At 59.6% G+C, this 23,822-nt stretch overlaps 2 protein-coding genes across 5 annotated transcripts; one reads left to right on the forward strand and one right to left on the reverse strand.

Moving 5' to 3' along the window:
• Window positions 689-17,109, reverse strand: PRPF31 (pre-mRNA processing factor 31). 2 transcript variants are annotated; one of them, XM_003127413.5, is made up of 14 exons: window positions 16,984-17,109; window positions 13,642-13,833; window positions 13,491-13,551; window positions 10,921-11,004; window positions 10,275-10,372; window positions 9,591-9,697; window positions 8,097-8,266; window positions 6,058-6,215; window positions 4,723-4,812; window positions 3,048-3,175; window positions 2,898-2,970; window positions 2,212-2,340; window positions 2,022-2,120; window positions 689-1,080 (listed from the first exon to the last, which is right to left on the reverse strand). In XM_003127413.5, exons 2-14 carry the CDS (start codon window positions 13,816-13,818, stop codon window positions 955-957), a joined length of 1,500 nt encoding a protein of 499 aa, XP_003127461.2. In that variant the 5' UTR covers window positions 13,819-13,833; window positions 16,984-17,109; the 3' UTR covers window positions 689-954. The 2 variants fall into 2 exon arrangements, with proteins under 2 accessions (XP_003127461.2, XP_020950543.1); XM_021094884.1 differs by having other exon boundaries at window positions 16,238-16,991.
• TFPT (TCF3 fusion partner) lies at window positions 17,098-23,768 on the forward strand. Of its 3 annotated transcripts, none has more exons than XM_021094886.1 (6): window positions 17,098-17,559; window positions 18,107-18,365; window positions 20,718-20,788; window positions 22,974-23,043; window positions 23,126-23,344; window positions 23,614-23,768. In XM_021094886.1, exons 1-6 carry the CDS (start codon window positions 17,537-17,539, stop codon window positions 23,731-23,733), a joined length of 762 nt encoding a protein of 253 aa, XP_020950545.1. In that variant the 5' UTR covers window positions 17,098-17,536; the 3' UTR covers window positions 23,734-23,768. The 3 variants fall into 3 exon arrangements, with proteins under 3 accessions (XP_020950545.1, XP_020950548.1, XP_020950546.1); XM_021094889.1 differs by lacking the exon at window positions 17,098-17,559 and adding an exon at window positions 17,586-17,691 and having other exon boundaries at window positions 23,614-23,766; XM_021094887.1 differs by lacking the exon at window positions 17,098-17,559 and adding an exon at window positions 17,587-17,949.

Here is a 23,822-nt window from a genome sequence, read left to right on the forward strand (position 1 = left end):
AAGAAGTCCTGGGAGTTCCCTGGTGGCGCAACGGGTGAAGGATCTGGTGTTCTCACTGCTGTGGCTCATGGCACAGGTTCGATCCCAGGCCCAGGAACTTCCACGTGCCATAGATGCAACCAAAAAAAAAAAGAGAAAGAGAAGTGCCAACCTCCAAGGTAAGAGCCCACTGGGAAACCCAGATTCCAGCACAGGTAGACAGGCGCCCCCAGCAGCACTCTGCTTTTAGGGCAGAGAGCCTGTCTGCCCCACCCCAGCCCCGGCCTGGCACACTAGGGTGGGAGAGGGAGTCCTTGGCAAACACTAGACAGAAATAACAGCAGTGCCCCATCACAGGGCCTTGACGGTGCGCCCAGTGCTAAGTGCTGTCCCATGCAGCATACACAAGTCCCCAGTGCTTGCGGGTGCGTCCGGTGGTGTTAGTCTGGAAGCCTGGAAGGCAGAGGCCAGCCGCCCAAGATGCCACGACCACCCAGGGGGCCTGCGTTGAAAGCTGGGGCTCTCAGCAGCCACACTGCTCTGGTGCCAGAACCACCGAGGTTCTCTAACGGGGCCTGGACGTGGAGAGGGCGGTTCTCTTCCTGGGATCGCGTGACCTGGACTCCACGGGGCCTGAGCTTTGTCCCCCAAACCTTGCAGCTCTGACACCTCAGTGGCCCAGGTGTTTGACAAACGATCACTAGCCAAGGACAGGTCCTGATGATGTGCTTTTAATCGCACTTTCCCCCCAGAGTATCTCCTTTCCCAGTTAAAAAGGACGCGTGACGAAGCCTGGCTCTGGTGTCTGAGGGAGGCGGCATTCTCCGTGCTTGGGGGCTGGGCCTCCTGACATCCCAGCACCGGCGACGGCCTGGCGGCTCTCCCTGCCGCCACCTCCCAGCCCCATCCTGACCCCTTCAGAAAGGGGGGGGCCTCTGTGTCCCTTCAGCGGGCAACCACCCAGGGCGCCGCCCCTCAGGTGGACATGATGCCGCTTTTCTCGCCCTTGACCTTGAGGAACTCGGCCATGCTGGAGAAATACTTCTGGTTGGCCTCAGCCACCTTCTTCTCCGCTGCCTGTGGGTTCACGATCTCCAGGCCCTGGACAGTGAGGGAGACGGGCTGGGGTGGGGAGATGGCCTGGCCCCTGACGATGTCCCCCCAACCCCTTCTCACTGGTCCTTGGGCTCTGGGCGAACGTGAGGACAGTCCCCACGTCCCCAGGTCGAGAGACTGACTCTGTGGGTGCAGTGAGGGGCGGGGGGGGGCCCTGGGCATCTGAATTTCTAACAAGTTCCCCAGGTGATTTTAAAAACACCACCGTTTGAGAAAAGCCGGTCCTGTTCAGTTCCTGAATGAGGAAACAGTCCCAAGAGTAAATGGCCTGCCTGCACTCCCAGCACGGATCACACCAACCCTCCGAGGATTTTGCCACCGGCTCGGGACCCCACACGTGGCAGGCTTGGCTCTGAATGATCCTCCTAGAGGCCTTCCCTGGGGGTCCCCTCTCCCTCCTTTTTCTCCCCAGAACATCTCCGCTTCCAACAGACTATGCATCTTATTTATCTGTCCCCTGCTGCCCCATAAGCCCCACAAGGGCAAGACTCCCTGTCTCCTGTGGCTCCACCCGAACGCCTGCAGTAGGGCTCGGAATTTAGCAGGCACTCTCTCAGCAGTGAATGAGCTGTCACTCCTCACGCTCATGCTCCGTGGGACACATGGGCCCTGCCTGCTGGGCGAGTAAACTCAGGTGTGGACAGGTGAGGGACGTGCACTGGCGGCTGGGCTGGGATCCGAGCCTTCTCACGTGGGGCGCCAAGGTGGCCCCAACCACCCAGTCCCCTGCAGGTGAGGACCCAGGCCTGAGGGAGGGGCTGAGCCTGCTCGAGGTCAGAGACTAACTGGGCCCTGGTGACCTCGCTGCGTGTCGGCAAGGGAGCTGCACCCTTTGGAGGCTTCCGTGGTGCCCTGGGCCCCAGCACACACTCATTTTGTAGGCAAGGAAGCTGAGGCCCAGGAGGGGAAGGGAGTGGAGCCGATACCTGGAGCGGGGTGAAGGCCACGCTGGAGGCGGTCCCCGAGGAGCGGTCTCGGATGGTGGACTTTCCGCCATACACCACGCTCTGCTTCTGCAGGGTCCGCTGTGGGAGGGCAGGGAAAGCAGGGCCGGCTGGGGTCAGGGCCTGAGCACCGGCGGCTGCCCCACCCTGACCCCTCGGGGCCCCGCCGTACCTGCAGTGTCTTGGAGATCCTGGCTTTGGTGGCCTCGTTCACCTGCGTCTGCCGCACCCGCCCACTGCCTGACTTGCCCAGGTGGCCGAGGCTGAAGCCCAGGTCCTCCTGATAGGCGTCCTCCTCGATCTGGGGGTGGGGGCATCCTGGGGTCAGCCAGCTCCTCAGCCAGCTAGATGCCCGGCATTCACCCCAGCAGTTGCTCCCCTGGGCACCTCCTCAGGTACCCGGGAGAGGGGCCGTGTGTGTGTGTGTGTGTGTGTGTCTGTGTGTGTGATGTCTATCAAGAACCAAAATAGGCCTCACTGACCAAATAGCATCTTAGCTGGTTCTTGCAGCATCAGTAGCGTGACGCGTGGGTGACAGAGCCTGGCAGGGAAGCCCTACGGACGGCAGGGCAGGGGAAGGAGGAAGGGGAGGGATGAGCCTGGGAGGTGGATGCGAAGCCCCAGGGTGAGGGGCTGGTGCTGAGAGAGAAGCAGATCTGTGTGAAGCCGGGTGGATGGGGTGGGACGAGACTGGAGGCCAGGGGACCAGGGCAGAGACTGAGGGGTGGCCCCAGATCTGAGAGGAAGGGATGCGGAGGAGGAAGGAGGGAGGGGGACCAGGGCAGAGACTGGGGGTGGCCCCGATCTGAGGGGAAGGGATGCGGGGGGAGGGGGGCCCTGAGGGCCTCGCGGGCCAACCTCCCCGAAGCTCATGCGGTTGGCCTGCTTGCGGATCTCGGTCAGCCCCAGCCGCTCCTTCATCTTGCGGTACCTGTGGAAGGGCAGGGGGTCAGCTGGGAGGGGGCGAGCCCATCCCCTCACCCTGGCCTGCCGGCCCCTGGGCCCCACCTTCGGCCGCCTCGCTTCTTGCGCTGCCCGTCCAGGGGCGCAGGCAGCGGCTTCACCTGCTTCACGGGCGGCGGCTCCTGCCACTTGTCGAACTTGCGCTCGATCTCATCCTTGAGCTCGTAGCCCACCTGGGGAGGATGAGGCGGGGGTCCTGCAGCTATTCCGGGGCGCCCTCCCTCCTCCAGGGGCCACCCCCACCTGGAGCCAGCCCTGGAGGCCCTGGCCCCTGGGGCTGCATCTTGCGCTCAGACCTCTCCTCTCAGCGCTGTGCCCACAGGCAACTGCCCAGGCAGAGCTGCTGCGCCCCCTCCCCAGCCTCCAGCCAGCTCTGCTCAGGTCCGGAGGCGGCGATGCCCTGGCCTCCGTCCACCTCTGAGCATCCCACCGGGCTCTTCCTGCAGGAGGGACCCCAAGTCGGCCCCCTCTCGGCGCCTTTGCCAAAGCCAGGCTCTCGCGAGAGCGCGCTGTCCAGCCAGCCTCCGCTCCCCGGGGCCCACCGTGCTCCAGCCCCAGAGCCTGGGCCTGACCGTTCCCTCCGCTTGAGACACCCTTCCCCCAGGCTCCACGGGACTCCCGGCTGATGGCACTCAGGTCTAGGCTAAACCCTCACCTCCTTGGAGAAGCCCTCCCTGACATGTGGTTAGTCAGTCCAACCTCCCCAGCCTCTGCTCAGCACCACTGGACACACAGCAGATCGGCCTGCGTCTCCTTGCCCCGCCTCCAACGGGAATGGAAACGTCGCGGGGCAGGGCTTCTGTCTGCGGGTGCACTGCTGGACCCCGGCATCCAGACCGGGGGTCAGAGAGAGCGAGACCAGATCCCTCAACGCTGTGCCAGGCCGGGAGCCTGGGAGACGAAGGTGCACAAGACAGAAACACCTACCCTCGCAGAACAAGTGTGCCAAGGAGGCGAGGTTGCTGGAATGGGTACTGAAGGGTGACAGTGCTGGTGGAGGGCACGGACCCCCATGTCGTAGGCCAAGCAAGCCTCCCCCACCCCCAAAGGTGTCTGTGAGCCACTCTCTGGTCCTTATGAACCGTCACCTCGCCCGGGCCAGGGATCAAACCCCAGCCACAGCAGCCACCCCAGGATCCTTAACCCACTGCACCACAAGGGAACTCTTATTTGATTTTATGAGCGGCCATGTGATTAAGTTAAGGATCCTGAAATGGGGAGGTGCCCTAGATGGTCCGATCCTGGGGGATCCCAGGGGCCCAGTGTAATCCCTGGGACCTCAAAGGAGTCGGAGGCGTGAAGACAGATGCAGAGTCAGGCAGAGGCGGGAAGGTGCCGCACTGGCTTCGGAGAGGGAGGCAAGTGCCACGAGCCGAGGGGCGCAGGTGGCCTGTGGAAGCTGGAAAAGGCGGCGGAGCGACCCTCCGAGGACACAATTCTGCCGACACCGTGACCTCGGCCCAGTGAACCACCACGGGCTCCGGACCCAGGGAACTTTAAGTCAGTAGCCCTGCAACGCTTTAGGCCACTAGGCTGAGCAGTGACGGGAAACTGGTACAGCAGGGGCAGGGGAAGTGGACCTGGGGGTGGGGGGGCACAAACACTCCCACCTCCACCGTCAGGACAGCGCAGACGGGGTGGGGGTGGGGGTCCTCTGATCACAGCTCCCCCCACCCCCACCAGACCGCAGACATGCAGACAGATGCCGGCTGCCCCTCACCTTCCCCTCCGTACTCTCGTGGAAACTGTCCACGCGCGCTGCCAGCGTGCACTTGGCGGCCACCAGCCGGGCCGCTTTCCGCCGGAGATCCTGGAGCAACGACAGAGAGGCAGAGTCAGCGTGAAGATACAATCAGATCACAGCCGTTTCCAGAACTCCTGCCGCCATGGGCTCCGTTTCCCACACCAGCTTTTGTCTTCACTGCTGTCGTTACTGGAATAACGTGTAACAATAGCAAAATGTTGCGGTCGGTGTCTCCTCTCACCCACCTTCCCATCTCCCCAGACAACAGAGATGCATTAACACAGAGGCAAGACGATGAAATACTGAGAAAACATGTTACAATTAAAATAAATAAATGAATAAAATCAAATAAGAGTTGCCTTGTGGTGCAGTGGGTTCAGGACCCAGTGTAGCCGCTGTGGTGCAGTGGGTTAAGAATCCTGGGGCAGCTGCTGTGGCATGGGTTTGATCCCTGGCCCAGGAACTTCAGCATGCTGCAGGAGCAGCCAAAATGTATTTTAAAATATTTTTAAAAAATCCATCAGTGTACCTGAAAGGCAGGGGCTGGAGCTCTGAGAAATACCAAGATGATACATGAGCCCCCAAGTCCCAGTTAGCAACGATAGGAGAACTGAACCCAGTTAGCCAGCGCAGCGGAGAACTGAACCCTGCCCGAAGAGGCCTGGCCTTGGCCCTGGCTCCTGGGCGTCCTGGTGGGGGCCCTGGCTAAGCTAGCGTGCAGCCCTGTGTTTCAGGGTGGGGTCTCTCACCAGGCAACCCCATCTCTGCCTGAGCCAGGTAGAGACGGAGGCCTGAGGCCCCGCTGGGCGTCCTGGTGGCGACTGTGTCCTGTCTCATGTGGTGCCTGTTTGGTGCTTCCAGACCCTGCCCTCACGCTTCTCCCTGGCTGGTGTTCGTCTGGGTTCCCACGACGTGATGAACCTGGATCAGCTCGAGGTGAGCTCTGCAAGCCCTTCTGGGGGTCACTGAACCTGACCATGGCCTTGGGAACCCCGATCTCACGCTTCCATCACTTTTGATGTGTGAGGCCTGCCCTCAGAGTGTTTCTCGTATGACTGAGTCCACGTCGCGGCCCCTGAAGCAGGTTCACTCCCCCAGCTTCCAGACAGGGAGGCCAAGGCTCAGCACTCAGGCCTCTGGCCCAGCTGCGAAGTGGCGCGGCCAGCATCCCAAACTGGCGCATCAGCTGTGGCATCCTTAACCCATGTGGGGCATCCTCTAGGGTTCCATGCACCGGGGTCACAGGGGAGCCGCGGGCCCTGGGGAGCTGCCCTGTGGGGCATGGCAGGTGCGGTGGGGCTGGGGGCTCACCGGGGGCAGGGACTGCACGATGTCGCTGTGGTAGATGTAGCCGGTGTGTGGCAGCACCGAGGTGGACGAGAAGCCGGACAGCGTCTTGCGCTGGGCGCCGAGCAGCATGATGTTGCAGGCGGGCATCTTGGAGAGGTTGGTCAGGCCGCCGGCCACACCTGCGCAGGAGGGCGGGAGTCAGAAGGCAGGCGGGGGCGGGGGGGTGTGTGTGCACGTGCGGGGGTCACTGTGTTGGAGCCTAGGCGGCCCCGCCAGGGAGGGCCAGGTGTCCCACTCCAGGGGGCATTCAGAGGTGGCTTAGAGAAGTGAAGCAACTGGCCCAACAGGAACCTGACCCCAGAGCCTGCAAAGCTGCGGGGGGCCTCCCCCCCCCCGCTCTGTGCTTGAGAGCGGTTTTCACCACACCGGGAGCACGTGCCCACACGGCCCAGTGTGGCACGGCATCTAGGTCCCCTGGAGCGTCTGCAGGCGTGGGGGATGGGAAGAGGAGCGGTGGGTAACACGTTCTCCCTCTGATGGGGACCACTGTGGGCGGGGCCCTGTGCTGGGGGTTTCTGAGGATGTGGCCCACTGTCTCATCCAACACGTGAATCCTCGAAACAAGCCTCCAACGCCTGTGCGGGAGCAGAACAGCGCCCCACGGTCACTGACATCGCAAGCCCCAGAAGTTGTGCCTGAATACAGCCAAGGGGACTCGGCAGGGCCCTGAGAAGGGGAGACTGTCCTGCAGGACCTGGGCGGCTCAGTGTCACCGCAGGGTCCTCGACGGCAGGAGAGAAGGGCGGAGTCAGAAGGGATGGCCAGGATGGAGGAGCCCCCCCCCCCCCAAGGAGGGCAGGCGCCTCTGGACGCTGGAAACGGCAGGGAACGCGGCTTCCTCCCTCCCCGCCCCCCACCCCAGGACCAGCCCTCCTTCCCCACCCCTTCATTTTAGCCCGGTGAGGCCCCTGGTGGACGTGTGACCTCCACAACGGTCGGGTGGTAAACTGCACTGTTTAAGCCTCTTGGTCTGTGGTCGTCTGTTACAGCAGCAACAGGAAGCTGGCACACCCTCCAGTCACCACTGGGGACACTGAGGCACGTGACAGCATTTACCCAAAGATTGAGGTCAGTGTGGGGAAGCAGGATCCACACCCGAATTTGTCCTGCCCCGAAATCACTACCTCTTCTTCTTTTTTCGGCTGTGTCCGCAGCATCAGAAACTCCCAGGTCAGGGATGGAACCCGAGCCACAGCAGTGACAAAGCCAGATCCCTAACCCGTGAGGCCACCAGGGAACTCCAACCACTGCTTCTCTCTACGCTGCAATTCTGCATGCATTTGTCCCCCTTGTGTGGGCTGAACCGAGTCCCCTACTGAAGTCCCAACCCTCCCCTCCCCACATCTCAGAACGTGACTATGTTTGGAGAGAGGGCCCTTGAAGAGGATGCAGGGGAAATGATGTCACAGGACGGGCCCTGATCCAATAGGGTTAATGCCCTTACGGGAGGAGACTAGGACAGAGCTGCCCATGGAGGGCAGACCACACGAGGACGCAGCAAGGAGGTGGCATCTGCGGGAGGAGGCAGTGCTGCTGACACCTGAGCTGGCTCCCAGCCCCCAGAAGGTGGGAGCAACCTGGGTACAGGGGCTTGACCCCCTGGCTGCGGGGCCAGGAGCCCGAGCAGGTGCTGAGACTGCGGAGCCCCCAAGGAGAAAGGGAACCCGCTCGTTAGTCCCAATACACTGCGGGGACCAGCGCCACCATCTGCTTCTACACCGAGGCTCAGAGCTGCCTTGACTACTGCTGGCAGCCCCGGGGGTCCAAGGCACAGCTGGGAGCCGCCCGGACGCCCTGGCCTTTCCAGCGGCCGCACTGACTCCCTCCTCAGCAGCCCGTTTGGCCCCAGCTCTGCCGGGCAGTCAGGGGCCACCTGGCTCAGAGCCGCCCTCCTCTCTCTGCGGGGGGGCCCCGGGCCAGAGCCCAGTTTAGAGAAAGGGGCGTGGCTTCCCGCAAGGTCACAAGCCGGGGGACCGCCCCTGCCCAGGGCTGGCTCTCACCCATGATCTTGGCGGCGGTGGAGGCGCCGATGATGATGGAGAGGTTGGGCGCGATGAAGGACATCCGAGACTCCACGTACTCGTAGATGCGGTGCTTGGAGGCGTTGAGCTCCAGCGCCATGTCGCAGGCCTCCTCCAGCCGCTCCAGCTCCTCGTCCGACAGCTGCTGCCTGCAGTGGCGGGATGGGGGTGTGGCTGAGACCCCCACACACACACCTCCTGGGAGGTCCCGTCTGCCTGGTGTGGGAGCCCCAGCCTCCCAGGGGTGTGCAGCTTCTGGACAAGTCCCGCTGGCCCCGAGGGCTGGAGGCAAGGGCTGCCGGGAATCAGTTCTCAGGGGCACCAGCCTCGCGGCCTGGGCGGTGGCCTGGTCCTGCCCATGCGGGTCCACCTGGGGGGGCCCCCTGGCCAAGGCCACGCTAGAGGCAGAGCCTCTGCGGGGCTCCCTCTTCCTGAAACGCCCTCCCCCGAGCTCGCCTCATCCTGCAGGTCTCGGCCTTGCTGACCAGCCAGGCCCACCCTCCCAGGGCCTCCCTCAGAGCACGGCCACCAGCTGCCATCACCCTGCCTGTTCAGGGCCTCTCCATTTCCCGTGGACTTCCTGCGCTAGAGCCGCCCTGGGGGAGGGCCCCGCCCAGCTCTGGTGCTGGGTGAGCAGGGGCGAATGGAAGAGCATCCCTGCCATCTCACAGAGGGGACCCAGGGCCAGAGGGAGAAGGGGACAGGCCCGAGGCCACATGGCCAGTCAGGGAGCCCAGCCCTGGCCCCCCAAAGCCAAGCGGGATCCCTTCCCTCCCTCGGCTGCCCCACCTGTGCTGTGAGGTGCACAGGGCGCGGCTGTAGAGCTCAGGAGGGCTGCCACACTCAAGGTCACCCACTGGAGCGGTCAGCTATGGGCCCACTTGTCCCCTCTCCCCCAGGAGAGCATGGTCCCTGCCTGAGGCCAAGTCCTCCAGGAAGCCACCCCAACCCAGTCGGGGAAGGTGCCCTTCCTCAGCACTCTCTGCACCCCTTCCCCTCCGCGCCCTTTGCCCTTGACCTGTGCACACAGCTGCTTCCTCCCAGACTGGAGCTCTGCTTTGCTAAGTCCTCTGACCCCAGTGCTCAAAACAGTGCCTGGTGATGTGTCAGCATCTGCTCTGCGAACAAGACAACCCGAGGGGTCTCCACCCCATGGGGCTCTGCGCTGAGGCACAGACGCCAGCAGGGTGGGGGAGACCCGGCTTTCGTCCTGCTCAGGGGACGGCAGAGCACAGACGGGCACTTCTACTCTGGGATCTGCCCTCTGCCGCACGGCCCTACGGGCGCGGGGGCAGGCTGGCTTCTCACTGGGACGCCCCAGCCCCAGCCCCAGCCCAGCGCGGGGCCTGGCTCGCAGGAGATGCTCTGTAAACACACGTGGATCTGCAGTGAACGGTCCTCCTGAGATGGACACTGGGGCCACTGGGGCCCCGAGACCATCGCTGCTGCCAGCCGGGCCTGCTGTGTACGCACCCCTGGGTGGTGGAGGCGGTGACGCTGACCACCATGATGGTGGCGTTGGTCAGGATCTGCTGCAGGTTCTCGTTGTTCTTGCACTTGTCCAGGCTGTTGCCCAGCTCCTGGGGGCGAGAGGCAGGAGAGGGGAGGCCCGGGGCTCAGGGAGCTCTGGAACCTCTCAGGCCCCTGCTCTCGCCCGGCCTCTTCCAGGTCTGCATGCGGGGCGCTCCCCCCCGCCTCCCCCCAGCTCCACGGCTTCACTGCCCACAGCTCAGCAGCGTGTGCCCTGGGCTGGCCGACCCGGAAATGGCCCCGCTGCCCGCATCCACTAAGACTGCAGGTCTGACCACGCCACTTCCCGCAGGCAGATCCCTGCCACCGCTCTTCTCCGCTCCCGGACTCGGGGCAGCCTCTGCTGGGGTCCCCGCCTCCACCTGCCTGAGCTTCCCCTGGTGGCTCTCCCTTAAGACCAGGGCCTCAGAGGCCAGAGGGGACCCGACCCCTTCAACCTCACCCCCTCACTCCCACTCGTTCCCCGAACGCTCAGGGGCCACTGGCATCTCGGGGTCTCTGTCCCCCATTCCCATCCTGCCTCCAGCTGAAAGCTGAGCGAGGGGAGCCTTTCCCCTAGACCCGGGGGCCCAAGAGCAGGGTCCTGCCTCCCCTTCACACTGGTGGCTTCAAGCCGCCCCCCCTCACCTTGACGGTGCGGATGTAATCCAGCGCATTGGGGACCAGAGACTCCAGCTCGGGGAATCGCTTTGAGTACTTGTCCCGGATGAACTTATGGATGATGTCTGAGGGGGAGAGGGAGGGGAGGGGCCCGTGAGGGGCGCGCAGGCTCCGCGGGTTCTCCCAGCATCCACCTCTCCTTCCTTCTTCAGTAAAGGACCCCCAGCTGCGGCTGGGCTCAGGGACACCCAGCACACAGGGCCCATTTCCTGCTGTCCCTCCTAATGGATGCAGCCATGGGACTTAGTGCTGGTCCACAAGATGTGAGCTCATGCCACATGTGCAACTTCCAGCCACTCCCGCAAAGAGAGCGAGCCCTCCCTTCCTGCTCTGCTGGCGGGGATGGGAGGCGACAGCAGGAGGCGGACAGTCACCTGGTGCCAGGAAATAGGCAGCAGATCAACCAGACAGAGAGAGCCTGGCCTCCACCCAGCCTTCACATGAGAGGAAGATGCGCGTCCCTCCCGCGTGACCAGTGTTACAGCAGCTGAACCTGGGTTCGAGGTCATGGGAGCAGGGCCCTGGGATCCCACGTACCCCTCCCTTGGGGACAGGAAGGGGCCATGGGGGACACGGCGTGGGGCTGGCTCTGCTTGCCCTTCCCGGCACTCACTCAGCTCGTTCTCGATTTCCACTGTCAGGTTGTTGGCGTCCACGATGACCGGGTACTCGGGGGCCGCCTCCACCGGTCCCATCACTGTGAGGACGGGAAAGAGCCCAGGACAGCTAAGTGTCTGAGCCCCCACCTCCCTGCCGGGTCCCACAGCCGGGAGATTGGGGGTGGGGCTGGAGGGCAGCAGGAGGAGCGGGTGAGGGCAGAAACAAGGGGACAGGTTTGTGTGGCTGTGAACCTCTCATCTCTCCCCCCAGGCCAGTCTAGACGGGACCCTATCTCGCCCTAGAACAAAACCCCGGGAGCTCCCACACCCCTGAGGCGAACGGCCAAGCTCCCCAGCCAGAGGTGCAAGGCCTCCCGAGACTGGAAGCTCTGAGAGGACAAGCGCTGTGCTGTTGCCCCCGGCCGCACCCCGCGCCCGGCCACACTGGAGCTGCTCCACGGGCACCTGCCACCTCACTCCGGTCTGGGCTCTGCACCCTACCCGCCGCCTCCTCTCCTCACACCCTGGACTCTTCCAGCCCAGCCATTAAGGACAGACTACAGTGCCTGGACCACTCAGGGCTGCTTCCCTCTCCTCCAGGCCTTTGCACATGTTGTCCCTCCTGCCTGGTACAGCCCCTCCTCGCATCTGTCTGTAGAACACTACCCAAGCCTTAACAATTCCAACGATGGTGCTGGTGGGCTTATCGGGGCAGGAGGGGCGGCAGTTGACACAAGACTTACAGAGACTTGCAATGTGGGTGACAAGGCTCTAAGCATCTTCTAGGCATTGACTGAGCCACAGCCACCCAGGGAGGGTGGTGCTAAATTAGAGGAGACACAGCAGGACAGAGCCAGCAGATGGCAGAGCTCGGGTCTGACCCCAGAGTCCACGTTCTTGACCCTGGCGCTCAAAGGCCTCTGTGCCCTGAGACTCAGAAGGCACCCGAGGAGGGTCAGATGTCCCTGTGCTCCCACCACACCCAGAAGTCACGAGCCACCCGGTTTCGAGATGCTTCATGTCGCTGAGTGTGGGATCGGATCTGACCGAATCCAGGAAATGATGCTCCACGGCTCTCTGGACGGAGAAGCCCCCCGCCAGGCACTCCAACCCCGCAGCGTCTGGTGCTTCTTCGGCCTCTCAACCACCAGGGATGCCCGAGGTTTTGCACGAGCAGCTCTTTCCCTGGGCTCCCGTCCCTGTTTTTGGCCTGACCTGCGTACTCATGCTTCAAAGCCCAGTTCGGACACCAGGTCCTCCCTGACTGAGGCGGCTCCCAAGTGTCCTGAGTGCCCCTCATCCCAGCAGGCACCTTGTGCCGGTAGCTGTCAGCTCCTGTGCATTTGGAGGGCTGAGCCCACCCAGGCCCCAAGCTAAAGGAGGGAGGCAACGAGTGCAAATCGCCCTGAGACTCTGCTCTGACCCAGTGCGCCCGCGCCCAAAACCTCCCTTGGTTTCCACTGGAGCCCCGGCTTGACGGGAAACAGGACTGTCCTCAGAGCTGAACCCGCAGGAGTCGACCCCGTCTGCCCCGAGCGGAAGCGAGGAGAGATTTTACATGATGCTCTAATAGTTTTTAGGGCTACTTTTCTGCATTTTCGTGGGCACTTTCTATTTACCAGAAGATACCAGCTGTCCATCCACAGCAGTGCTGTCCCCCCCTCTCAGGTAAACTTAAAGAAAAAAGTATGTTGACAGAGTTCCCATCATAAGCGCAGTGGAAACGAATCTGACTAGGAACCATGAGGTTGTGGGTTCGATCTCTGGTCTTTCTCAGTGGGTGAAGGATCCAGCATTGCCGTGAGCTGTGGTGTAGGTCGCAGATGCGGCTCAGATCCTGCATCGCTGTGGCTCTGGTGTAGGCTGGTGACTGTAGCTCCGATTGGACCCCTAGCCTGGGAACCTCCATATGCCACGGGTGGGGCCCTAAAAAAAAAAAAAAAGAAAAAAGAAAAAAGTATGCTGACTTAAAAAAATTTAAAAAATAGGAGTTCCCGTCGTGGCGCAGTGGTTAACGAATCCGACTAGGAACCATGAGGTTGCGGGTTCGATCCCTGCCCTTGCTTAGTGGGTTAACGATCCGGCGTTGCCGTGAGCTGTGGTGTAGGTTGCAGACGCGGCTCAGATCCTGCGTTGCTGTGGCTCTGGCAAAGGCCAGTGGCTACAGCTCCGATTGGACCCCTAGCCTGGGAACCTCCATACGCCGTGGGAGCGGCCCAAAGAAAATAGCAAAAAGACAAAAAAAAAAAAAAAAAAAAAAAAAAAATTAAAAAATAACAAAGTAAATAATGAGAGATGTAGTAAAACCTTGTAACTGAGCCTATGAGTCCATAAAGTCTGGGAAGCCTTGAGCTAAATCCTATTGCAATTCGTCAGCGCTCAGCACAGAGCAGGTACTGAAGAAGCGTCACCTGCCTTTATAATGCGACGCACTCCTGGGAGGGAAGGGGTCCGTCTGGAAGAGGGCTCTGGCAGCGGGTGAGAGAGAGCCAACGAGCAGCAAAAGGGCTGAGGGGCCTGGCTGGAGAAGAGTGTGTGTGGGGGGGTGCTGGAGAAGAGCGGGGAGGGCTGTCGGGGGGGTTACCTTCCGCGGCATCGGCCTGCTTGCTGATGTACTCCTCGATCTTCAGCATGATCTCAGCAAACTGCTCAGGGAGGAGGAAGGTCAGAAGCCAGGACTTGCCGGGAAGCAGCTACTGGCCGTGTCACCCCGCCCTCCCGGGAGCTCCTCTCACCATCTTGCTGTCCCACAGCTTGGCGATGCTCTTGACCGAGTCCCCGGAGAGATCCAGCTGTGTCTCCTCCTGCACATCCTCGATTGCCGGCTCCTCCTCCTCCTCCCCATAGCTTCCCCCTTCCTCCTCCTCTGCCGCCTCCTCAAGGTCAGCCAGGAGCTCGTCCGCCAGCGACATGCCAAGGCCTGTGGGCTGGGAGAGCACGGTTCCCCCTCATCACGGAGAGGGCCTCCCCCGCCAGAAGGCCCAGGTCCTTGACGGGCCCCGCTGGCCGGCAAGCTCCGCAAGAACGGGGACATTCACTTGCTTTGTTCTCCAGCTCCTAACTGCGCCTGGCATACAGCAGGTGCCCAGGAAATACCTCCCAGACCCAGAGGGTCTCCGGTCTCAACTTCCTCTGCCCACCCTCCTCACCCTCACTTCACGAGCAGGACACTGCACAGCCTCACTCTGCCACCTCACTAGGACGAGAAATACTCCCTCCGCTTGGCGGGTGCGCCTCTCCACACATCCTCTTCTCTCCGGCTGTAGCAGGTGCCCCTCCCCACCATGTGTGGGCCCCAAACGGGTGACAGATGTCCTAAACCGGTGGGGCCCACCATGCCTAGAGCCCCCAAGCCGATCACCTTGGGCCCCGGGCAGCTCTTCATTGACCCCAGGTGCTGCGCGATCCGTCGTGTTTTCTGCGAGCCCCACGCAGTGGAAAAGGTTGGGAAGCACTGCTCAACGAGGCACAGTCCCCACCACAATCTGGCCTCCCAGGGCTTCTTTTGTTCCTTTTAATAAGAAACCTTTCCCTTTTTCTGGATTTTTCCTCTTTCCAAAAGACAAACAGGCAGCAAACACCCATGTCCAGAGAGGCGAAGTGGGTGACCTAAGTGAGTGAGGTCTGCTGGGGGCTGGGCCCCAGGGAGGACAGAAGCCTGGAGAACCAGGGATTATGCCCAGTGTAAAGGCTGAAGACACGCCCAGGGAGTGGCAACGTGGGCTCCAGGCTGCCAGCTTTTCTGATTTCTTTCAAGAAAAGTAAGAAGTTCTGAATTTTCATCCCTCCCAGTTTGAACAGTTTCTTCCTTTTCTTTTTTGGCTGCCCCATGGCATATGGAGATCCTGGGCCAGGCATTAGAGCTGAGCCACAGCTCTGACCTAAGCCACAGCTGTAGCAACACTAGGTCCTTTAACCCACTGTGCCAGGCCAGGGATTGAACCTGCATCCTGAGCTGCAGAGATGCTTCCGATCCCCACAACACCACAGTGGCAACTCCTGAAAAGTTTCATTTTCATTATTTATTTACTTACTTACTTGGCCGTGCCCACAGCATGGCAAAGTTCCAGGGCCAGGGATCCAACCAGAGCCATAGCAGTGACAACACCTATTAACCTATTGAGCTACCAGGGAACTCCTCTTAAAAACAAAAAAACAAATAGGAATTCTCATCGTGGCTCAGTGGTTAATAAACCCGACTAGTATCCATGAGGATGCAGGTTCGATTCCTGGCCTCTACCAGTGGGTTAAGGATCCAGCGGTGCTGTGAGCTGTGGTGTAGGTCGCAGACCTGGCTCATATCCCATGTGGGTGTGGTTGTGGTACAGGCTGACAGCTGTAGCTACTATTCAACCCCTAGCCCGGAAACCTCCACATGCCTCGGGTGCAGCACTAAAGAGCAAAAAACCCCCAAAACAAAAACAAATCACCGCAGTACAAGCCCAAACAAAATGATTACAGGAAAGATTTGGCCGCTGAGCTGCTGGTTTAGGACCCCTGGCTGTTCAGTTGCCTCTGAGATGTCTTCCCTCATAATCTCCCATCTCCCCAAGATGGAATGCCCCCTTAATACTCACTTCTAGTTATAGGACACAGCTTTTCCTGGTAAACGCACCTATGTTATTTCACATACAACTTTCTCTAAAACTCTCCTCACTTTCAATTAAGGAACTCTTCCCTTACAGAATATAATCCACTCTCCGAATAGAAGACTCAAGTATCTCTCTCTCTCTATATATATATTTTTTGGTCTTTTTTTAGGGCCGCACGTGTGGCATATGGAGGTTCCCAGGCTGAGGGTGGAATCGGAGCTACAGCTGCCAGCCTACACCACAGCCGAAGCAACGCCAGATCCAAACTGCATCTACGACCTACACTACAGCTCCTGGCAATGCCGGATCCTTAACCCACTGAGTGAGGCCAGGGAGCGAACCTGCATCCTCATGAATGCTAGTCAGATTCCTTTCCACTGAGCCACGATGGGAACTCCACAAGTATCTCTTCTTATCCTCTGTTTCCTCACTAAACTAAGCAAAACTAGGGACCGTATCTGTCTGTTCATCTCTGTATCTCCACCAACTAGCAGAATATCTACCATATACTAGGTATTCAGGAAATAATCGGCAGGGAGTTCCCTCTGGTTGCAGTAGGTTAAGTAACCAGCGTTGCCACAACTGCGTGGCTCAGATTGATCCTTGGCCTCGAACTTCCTTATGTCACCGGTACAGCCAAAAGAAAGAAAGAAAGAAAGAAAAGAAAGGAGGGAAGGAGAAAGGAAGAAAGATTCAGTAAATAAGTGAATGAGCAATTTTATGTAATCCTTTAACCCACCTCAATATGGTCTCCTCTCTCTGAGTCTCTGAATATATAACTTTTTCATCCCTAAAGTAGGGACACAGATGCTATTTCCTGCAGCGTGGATCTTCTCCGACACCAAGACTAGAGCCTAACCCGCTGTTGTTATACATCTTATGAACTCTTTGTTGGCTTCAACACTTAAGAGGCTCTAAATGTCTAACATTTTGTTTAATATCCATCTTCCCCATCAAGCGAAAATTTCAATGAAACTAGGCACTAAGTCCGTACTCTTCATTGCGCGCTACTCCCACTGCCCAGCGCAGCACCTGGCACGTAGCAGGTACCACATCCTCGCTGGATTCCAGCCAACCTCTCCAGCCGCAGCCCCCACCACTAGTCCTTCTCACATTTTTTCTTTCACCAACTTCTTCCCCTCACTTTAACCGGCTCAACACCTTCCTCATCCTTCGGTTCTCATTCTACATTCTGCACCCCACTCCAGAGTGCCTAGGTTGCTTGGTGAAACACATCCCATGCGCCCTGTGTGGACCCTAAGGCGCTTCACACGTTGGTGATTTTTTAAGTAATGACTTGTTTAATCCTGTCTCCCCAGGCACCATGGAAAGCGCTAAGGGCGCTGAGAAATTTTTTTTGGCCCCAAAGCCGTAACACTGTAGGAGCATATGAAGCCTCTGGGTAGTCGGTCGACACTTTCACACTTCCTCCTCTAGACCCAGGAATCCGACCTCCCGCCCTCCTCTCGTCCCCATCACACTCACCTCTTTCCCCCTCGCAGAACCGTTCCTAGGAAATAGGCGTTCCAACAGCGGTCGACGCTCACTGATGACGTCTTACCCTTGCGCCGTCGTCGAGGCAAAGCTGCGCTCTGATTGGCCCACGCCCCGCGTCGTTCCCGGCCGCGTTTGGAACAACAACTTTATTAACACTTCCCGCTAGGCAGAGAATGGGTGAGCAGGCGGTAGAGGGGGCTTGTTTGGCTCGTGGCCCTCTGTGAACTGAGTCTGATCAGCGGAGAATCGCCGTAGTCTGACCACAGGGTGTCAAGACAAGAATAAAGGCGACGGCAACTCAGGCGACTGGTGGAGACGTTCGACGAGAAAGCAAGGCCTTTATGCCGGGAGTCGGCGTGGGGTTGGACGGTTTGGGGAGCGGAGCCGGAGATCGGAAACTACAGCTCCCAGTAGGCGTAGCGGCGAAGTCCCGGATGTGGTGGCCGTGAAGCCTGATGGGACCGGTAGTTTTGCCAACGATTTAACCTAGCGGTTTGAGATTGGACCTCCTGAGGCCTGAGGCGCTCGGAGCCGGAGAGAGATGGAGCTGGAGCAGAGAGAGGGGTGAGTGGCTTTGGGGGAAACTACGAATCCCAAAAAACCTTGCGGCTGCGTAATGGCAGTCTTCTGCGTTGAGGACTGACGGGGATTGCAGTTCCTGCAGCACTTTAGCTTAGAACTCTTTTAGGGACTGGGGTCCGTATTCCAGCCTCCTGGGTTGGGGGTGGAGGGTGGGGAAGCTACGGGTTTAGACTCCTGATAGGAGAGACGACGAGGTTGGGGGCCGGGACTCCTGGATTTGAGTGAGGGATGGGGGGCTGGAAGCCCCGGTGATACTCGAGGAGGAAGAGTCTGGAGGTCTAGATTCCTGGATCCTGGGAAGGGTGTGCTGGGGGCCAGGGCCTGAGGAAGGAGAATCTAGCAGCCTGGACGCCTAGATCCGGGGAAGAAATGGTTGGGGCTCAAACTCTTGTGGATCCTGGGAAGAGGGGGCTGGGGGCTCCGGACTTCTGCGTCTGAGGGAGGAGGGGGCTGGCGGCTTGGCACCTGGTCTGAGGGAGGAGGGACTAGGTGCGGAGGTTCAGGGATCCTGAGTCCCCTGACCCTACAGGACCATGGCAGCCGTGGGCTTTGAAGAGTTCTCGGCGCCGCCAGGCTCAGAGTTGGCGCTGCCTCCGCTGTTCGGTGGTCACATCCTGGAGAGCGAGCTTGAAACAGAAGTGGAGTTTGTGTCTGGGGGTCTGGGCGGCTCCGGGCTCCGGGAGCGAGATGAAGAGGAAGAGGCAGCGCGGGGCCGCCGGCGCCGCCAGCGGGAACTAAATCGCAGGAAGTATCAGGCACTAGGTCGGCGCTGCCGGGAGATCGAGCAGGTAGGTGAGTGTGGATTCCCCCGTTTTGAGGTCCCCTGGCCTTAATTACCAGTCCCTCCGGGCCGCTGCCTGTCTAGATGCCCAGCCTTTCTTGCGTAACTGAATGAATCTTCCATCCATTTATTTATTCACTGAACAGCTAATATGTGTCAGGCACCGGTGCAAAGCACCCTGGAGAGCTGTCTCCTCTAGAGCTTTATCTGACAACCCCGATCAGCTCACTAATGTTTCTTTCACACGTACCTTTCACGGTCCCCACTAATCAGACCTCCATACATCTCTCATGCCGGAGTTCCTATCATGGCTCAGTGGATTAAGACTAGTATCCATGAGGATGCAAGTTTGATCCCCGGCCTTGCTCTGTCGGTTAAGGATCCAGTGTTGCCCCAAATTGCAGCATAGGTCCAAGATGTGGTTCCGATCTAGTGGCGTTGTGGCTGTGGAATAGCCCTGCAGCTCCCAATTGACCCCTAGCCCTTGACCTTACATGTGCCACAGGTGCGGTCTTAAACAAACAACATCCCCCACCTCCAAACTTCCCATACCCCTGGCACCCGTCACTCCTGATGTCCTATTGGTTCTGCCTCTTAGAGCTCTCTCAGATCCTTCTTCCCCCCATCCCCACAGCCTCTGCCACATTCACGTTCTTCCCGCTGAATCACTCGGTTAATCTCCTTGTAGAGAACAGGGATGGAGCCATAGGCAGAGCCCAGGTCCTGAAACGCCATGAACAGCAGAGCAAGAAGTTAGGCATTTTTTTGTTTTTGAGAGTGATGGGCAGCCATCAAAAGGTTTCATACAGAGGAGGGACAGGGTCCGGTCTGGATATTTAAAAAGACTCCAAGGAGTTCCTGTCGTGGCTCAGCAGAAATGAATCTGACTCCTATCCATGAGGATGCAGGTTCAATCCCTGGCCTCGCTCAATGGGTTAAGGGATCCAGTGTTGCTGTGAGCTGTGGTGTAGGTCGCAGACACAGCTCGGATCTGGTGTGGCTGTAGCTGTGGCATAGGCCAGTGGCTACAGCTCCTATTCGACCCCTGGCCTGGGAACCTCCATGTGCCGCAGGCGTGGCCCTAAAAAAACCAAAAAAAGAAAAAAAGAAAAAAAAGAAAGAATCTCTGAGTTTGCTAGGACTGCTGTTCCAAGAACCACAAACTGGCGTGCGGGCAGAGATAGGAAATAGATAATGTAAACGCACACACTACACATAAGCAAATACTCTGCATCTTTTACCAGGGAGTTTTGGCCTCCACTCCATCCCTCAAGCTCACCCCATCCTCTCTCTCTTCTCTTCTCTCCCAGCGTTTTCAAGATTGCTCACTGTTCCACTGTTAGCAGTAATAGTTCATCCCTGGCACTGTTTTTTGGTGCAAGGGTGGTACTGTCAGAACAACCACTCTCACCCCTGTGAGCCCTAGGCAAGGACACCTTGGAACTCTTTCAGCCCCACCCACTCCACTCCCCTAAGCAGCAGGTGTCCTGAGTCCCCTTTTACAGACAGATCCTGGGGTCCAATGAAGCTCAGCCATTTGCTCAAATGGAGCTGGATTTGAGCCTCCGCTCTTACCCCTACCTCCACCCCCCAGGAATAGGTTATCATTCACCTTTTACCAGTGCAGAAACCCAAGGCTCAGAGAGGTTCGGTAGCTTGCCCAATGTCACATAGCTTAGACGTGGCAGGCTGGGATTCGAACCCAGCTCCGCCTGACCCATGGGTAGAATACCCTTTCATGTCTTGGCCGCACCTCTCCCGTGGCCCTAACTAAAGCAGCCACCTCCTGCCCTCATCTCCAGCATATCTACCTGATTGGGGTCCTTCTTCGAGTCCTTTGTCACTATGTGAAGCCATTTGTTTAACAGTATTTAAGGAGCACCCACTCTGCCAGGCTCCAGAGGACTGGGGTTTGTGCCCCTGTCCCCCGTGCCTGGAGCAGGGCCTGGCAGGGTGGGTGCTGGTGGGGGAGACAGACAGTAAGGACACTGAGTAGAGATGCAATAAAAAGTCATGGGAAAAGTGGAGCTGAGAAGAGTGGGCACGGGAAGTGGGGCGGGTGAGTGGCAGGTCTGAGCGGCCCCCGCCCCGCAGCAGGGAGCCCATGAGCGCGGACTTGAGGACGTGAGCTGCGAGGGCCCCAGGAAGAGCATGTGGGAAGCCTCCCAGGCCAGGCGGGTGGCAGGGGTTCCAGGTGTGAGCCTGGAGCCAGTGTGAGCGGCGTGGAGGAGGGAGAGGGGCAAGAGAGGCGGGGAGGGGGGCGCAGCGGGGAGGAGCACCCTGGAGGCCCGGTGGTGGTCCTCGGCCAGTCTCCCAGGGACCCATCCGTTGACTCGGGCTTTCTCCCACCTCCCCTCAGGTGAACGAGCGGGTCCTGAACAGGCTCCATCAGGTACAGAGGATAACTCGGCGACTCCAGCAGGAGCGGAGGTAACCCCTTGCACACCGGCAGGGAACCCGCGGCTCCGGCCTCTGCTCACCAACCCTTGTTTCCCCCGCGTTCCGGGTTGGGCCGGGAGGGGCGGGGCTGAGGTGCCAGGCGTGGAATTGGGCCTTGCAACCAAGTGGAGCCCAGGGCCTGCGGGGAGTGGGTGTGCCCCCTCTGAAAGGAGGGTAGCAGAGTGCCACAAACGCTGTTCTGCTGTGCGACGCTGAGCAAGCCACATCCCCTCTCTGAGCCCCAGTTCCCTGTCACCTAAGGGTAACGCCCAAATCACGCGGCTGCCGAGGGTTAAGAGGGATGCGCTCAGCCCAGGCCACCCGCCTCGGGCACCCTGATCCGGAGGCGTGAGCTGTGGGGCCGGCCGCCACCTGCTGTGTCCGACTGAGGCTGCATGGTGCCCAGCGCCCCGTGCGTGCTCAGCCCTCCACTTACCTGACCCCGTGGAGACATCCTCCTCTCGGAAGCCCATTCCTGGCGTCCGGGTCCCTTAGCCGCCTGGATGTCCCCTCCTCCTGGCCGTTCAGTCTGGCAGCTTTGCCGGCTAACCCTCCTCTCCCAGAACCCTTTCCTGGCAGCGGCCAGGGCTCGGCTTCTGGGCCCTTCTCTCGTCCCCACCTGTGCTGCCCAGGACTGGCTGCAGCGGGCCTTCATTTTATGTTGAAATGGAAATCTAATGCTCATTGAAATACCTTTTAATTCGTTAAGATGACGTTGAAAACTGAGTCCCTCCATGGTTCTGGCCACACAAGCGCTCAAACAGCCAGAGGCCACGTCAGTTAAGATCAAGGGAAGTGAACAACTCACCCTCCCGTCACATGAGCCTCATTTCACGGCTCGGCAGCCACTTGTTTCCAATTTTGGTCTCCATTCCCTAAAATCAAGCGAAATTTAAATATTCTGTTCCTCAGATGTAGACCCGTAAGTGTCGAAAGCGGGGACCCTGACAGCTATTTGTAGCCTCTTGCTCACAACAGCCACGCGGTGGAAGCCCCCTCTTGTCCATCTGTGGCTGAGACACGCCCTGATTCCACTCATCTGAGGCCCTTAAGCAGATTCAGAGAGGCAGAAAGGAGAAGGGTGGTTGCTGGGAGCAGGAGCCTGGGAGCTGTGGTTTAATGGGAACAGAGTGTTATTTCAGAAAATGGAACAGTGTTCTGGAGATGCAGGGTGGCAGCCGCAGGACAGTGTGAAGGCACCTCCCGCCACTGCACCGCACGTTTTAAAATGAGTAAATCAGTACACTTTATGTTATGTGTATCTTACCACGATATGTTAAAAATAATTTTTTGAAAGTAGAAAAAAAAATTGATAAAACCTAAGGCCACATCATTCCTCTGCTCCAAACCCTGCAGAGGTCCCACCTGTGGCACTAACAGCCAGCGAGGCCCTCATCAGAAGGCCCGTCACTCCCACCTCTTTGCTCTGCCCAGAACACCCCCCCCACCCCCGGCCCCCTGCCTCAGGGCCTTTGCACTGGCTGTTCCTTTTGCCAGAACTGTTCTTCTGCCATCCTGGCCTCCCCTAGTCCCAGTCCCTCCAGCTGTCTGCTTTCTGACCTCTCCTAGTTCGTCATTTACCAGTCGCCTGTCTCCCTTGCAAAATCCTAAGGGGGTAAGCACAGGATCTCTGTATTTTTCCCAGATGGGTCCCTAGTGCCTAGCTCACTGCCTGGCACAGGGCAGGTGACTGACATGTATTTGTAGAATGAGCGACTGCACGCGTCAAAGGCTCCACCCAGGGGCTGGCTCTCTGGGGGGCCAGTGATTCAGAACAAAGAAACAAAAAAAAACACCATCAAAAAGCTTTTAGAAGCAGGGATGGGGAGAGAAGAGAAGGCAGCATCACCAGGAAGAGTTCTGGACCCGCCTCCTACTCCTGAAGGAAAAGAATAACTTACATTTGAGTGTGTACCAAGCCGACATCCCCCTGAGCTCCCTAGCGGTGTTGTCGAGCCGCAGGGGGGCTGTTGGCACCCCAACCCGGTTGTCAGCCCTGGGTCACAGAGTGGGGAACAGAGGCACAGAGGGCGCCCTGTCCTGCTCAGAGGCCCATGGGCTGCTTGAGTGCTTGGCACCAGCATTTCTCAGCTCTTCTGGGTCCCGGGCGACCTTGGCCTCACAGTCACAGCTGGGCTGTCTGGGTAACGCTGTTGCCCTGGGGCTCCTCGTGCAGGTTCCTCATGAGAGTGCTGGACTCCTACGGTGACGACTACCGCGCCAGCCAGTTCACCATCGTGCTGGAGGTGAGGCCAGGCTGGTGGGCGGGCCAGGAGAACCCAGAGCCCGGGACACAGCCCTCACCTGCCCACCTGCCTCCTCCCCCAGGACGAGGGCAGCCAGGGCACGGACGCCCCCACCCCGGGCAATGCCGAGAACGAGCCCCCAGAGAAAGAGGGGCTGTCCCCGCCTAGAAGGACACCTGCTCCTCCAGAACCCGGCAGCCCGGCCCCCTGCGAGGGACCCAGTGGACGGAAGAGGCGGCGAGTGCCCCGGGACGGACGCCGAGTGGGAGCTGCGCTGACCCCAGAACTGGCCCCGGTGCAGGTAGGAGAGGCATGGAGCGTCCAGGGCTTCCCTGCAGGGCTGGGGACGGAGAAAGAGCTGGACAATGCTGGGAAGGGCTCGGGTGCCGGGGGAGGATCTGGAGGCGGTTCTGGGGAAGGGTGGGCACAGAGGAGGGAGAGAAGGCGGTGAGGAGGAGGCCCTGTGGACCTGGGGACACTGGGACTTGGTGTGGGGAGCACAGAGGAAGCTGTCCTGGGAGAGCAGGAAGGGCCAGGCGGGGCCCTCACACCTCGCTCTGCTCTCCCCAGATTAAGGTGGAGGAAGACTTTGGCTTTGAAGCAGACGAGGCCCTAGACTCAAGCTGGGTTTCTCGGGGGCCAGACAAACTGCTGCCCTACCCCACCCTGGCCAGCCCGCCCTTTGACTGACCCTGCCCCCCAATAAAATGACCCCCTACACTTGCCATGGCCACTGTCTGCTGCTTCCACCGCTAACCACACACACACACACCTTGGGC

This window comes from Sus scrofa, chromosome 6, assembly GCF_000003025.6.
Source record: "Sus scrofa isolate TJ Tabasco breed Duroc chromosome 6, Sscrofa11.1, whole genome shotgun sequence".
Lineage (NCBI taxonomy): Eukaryota > Metazoa > Chordata > Mammalia > Artiodactyla > Suidae > Sus > Sus scrofa.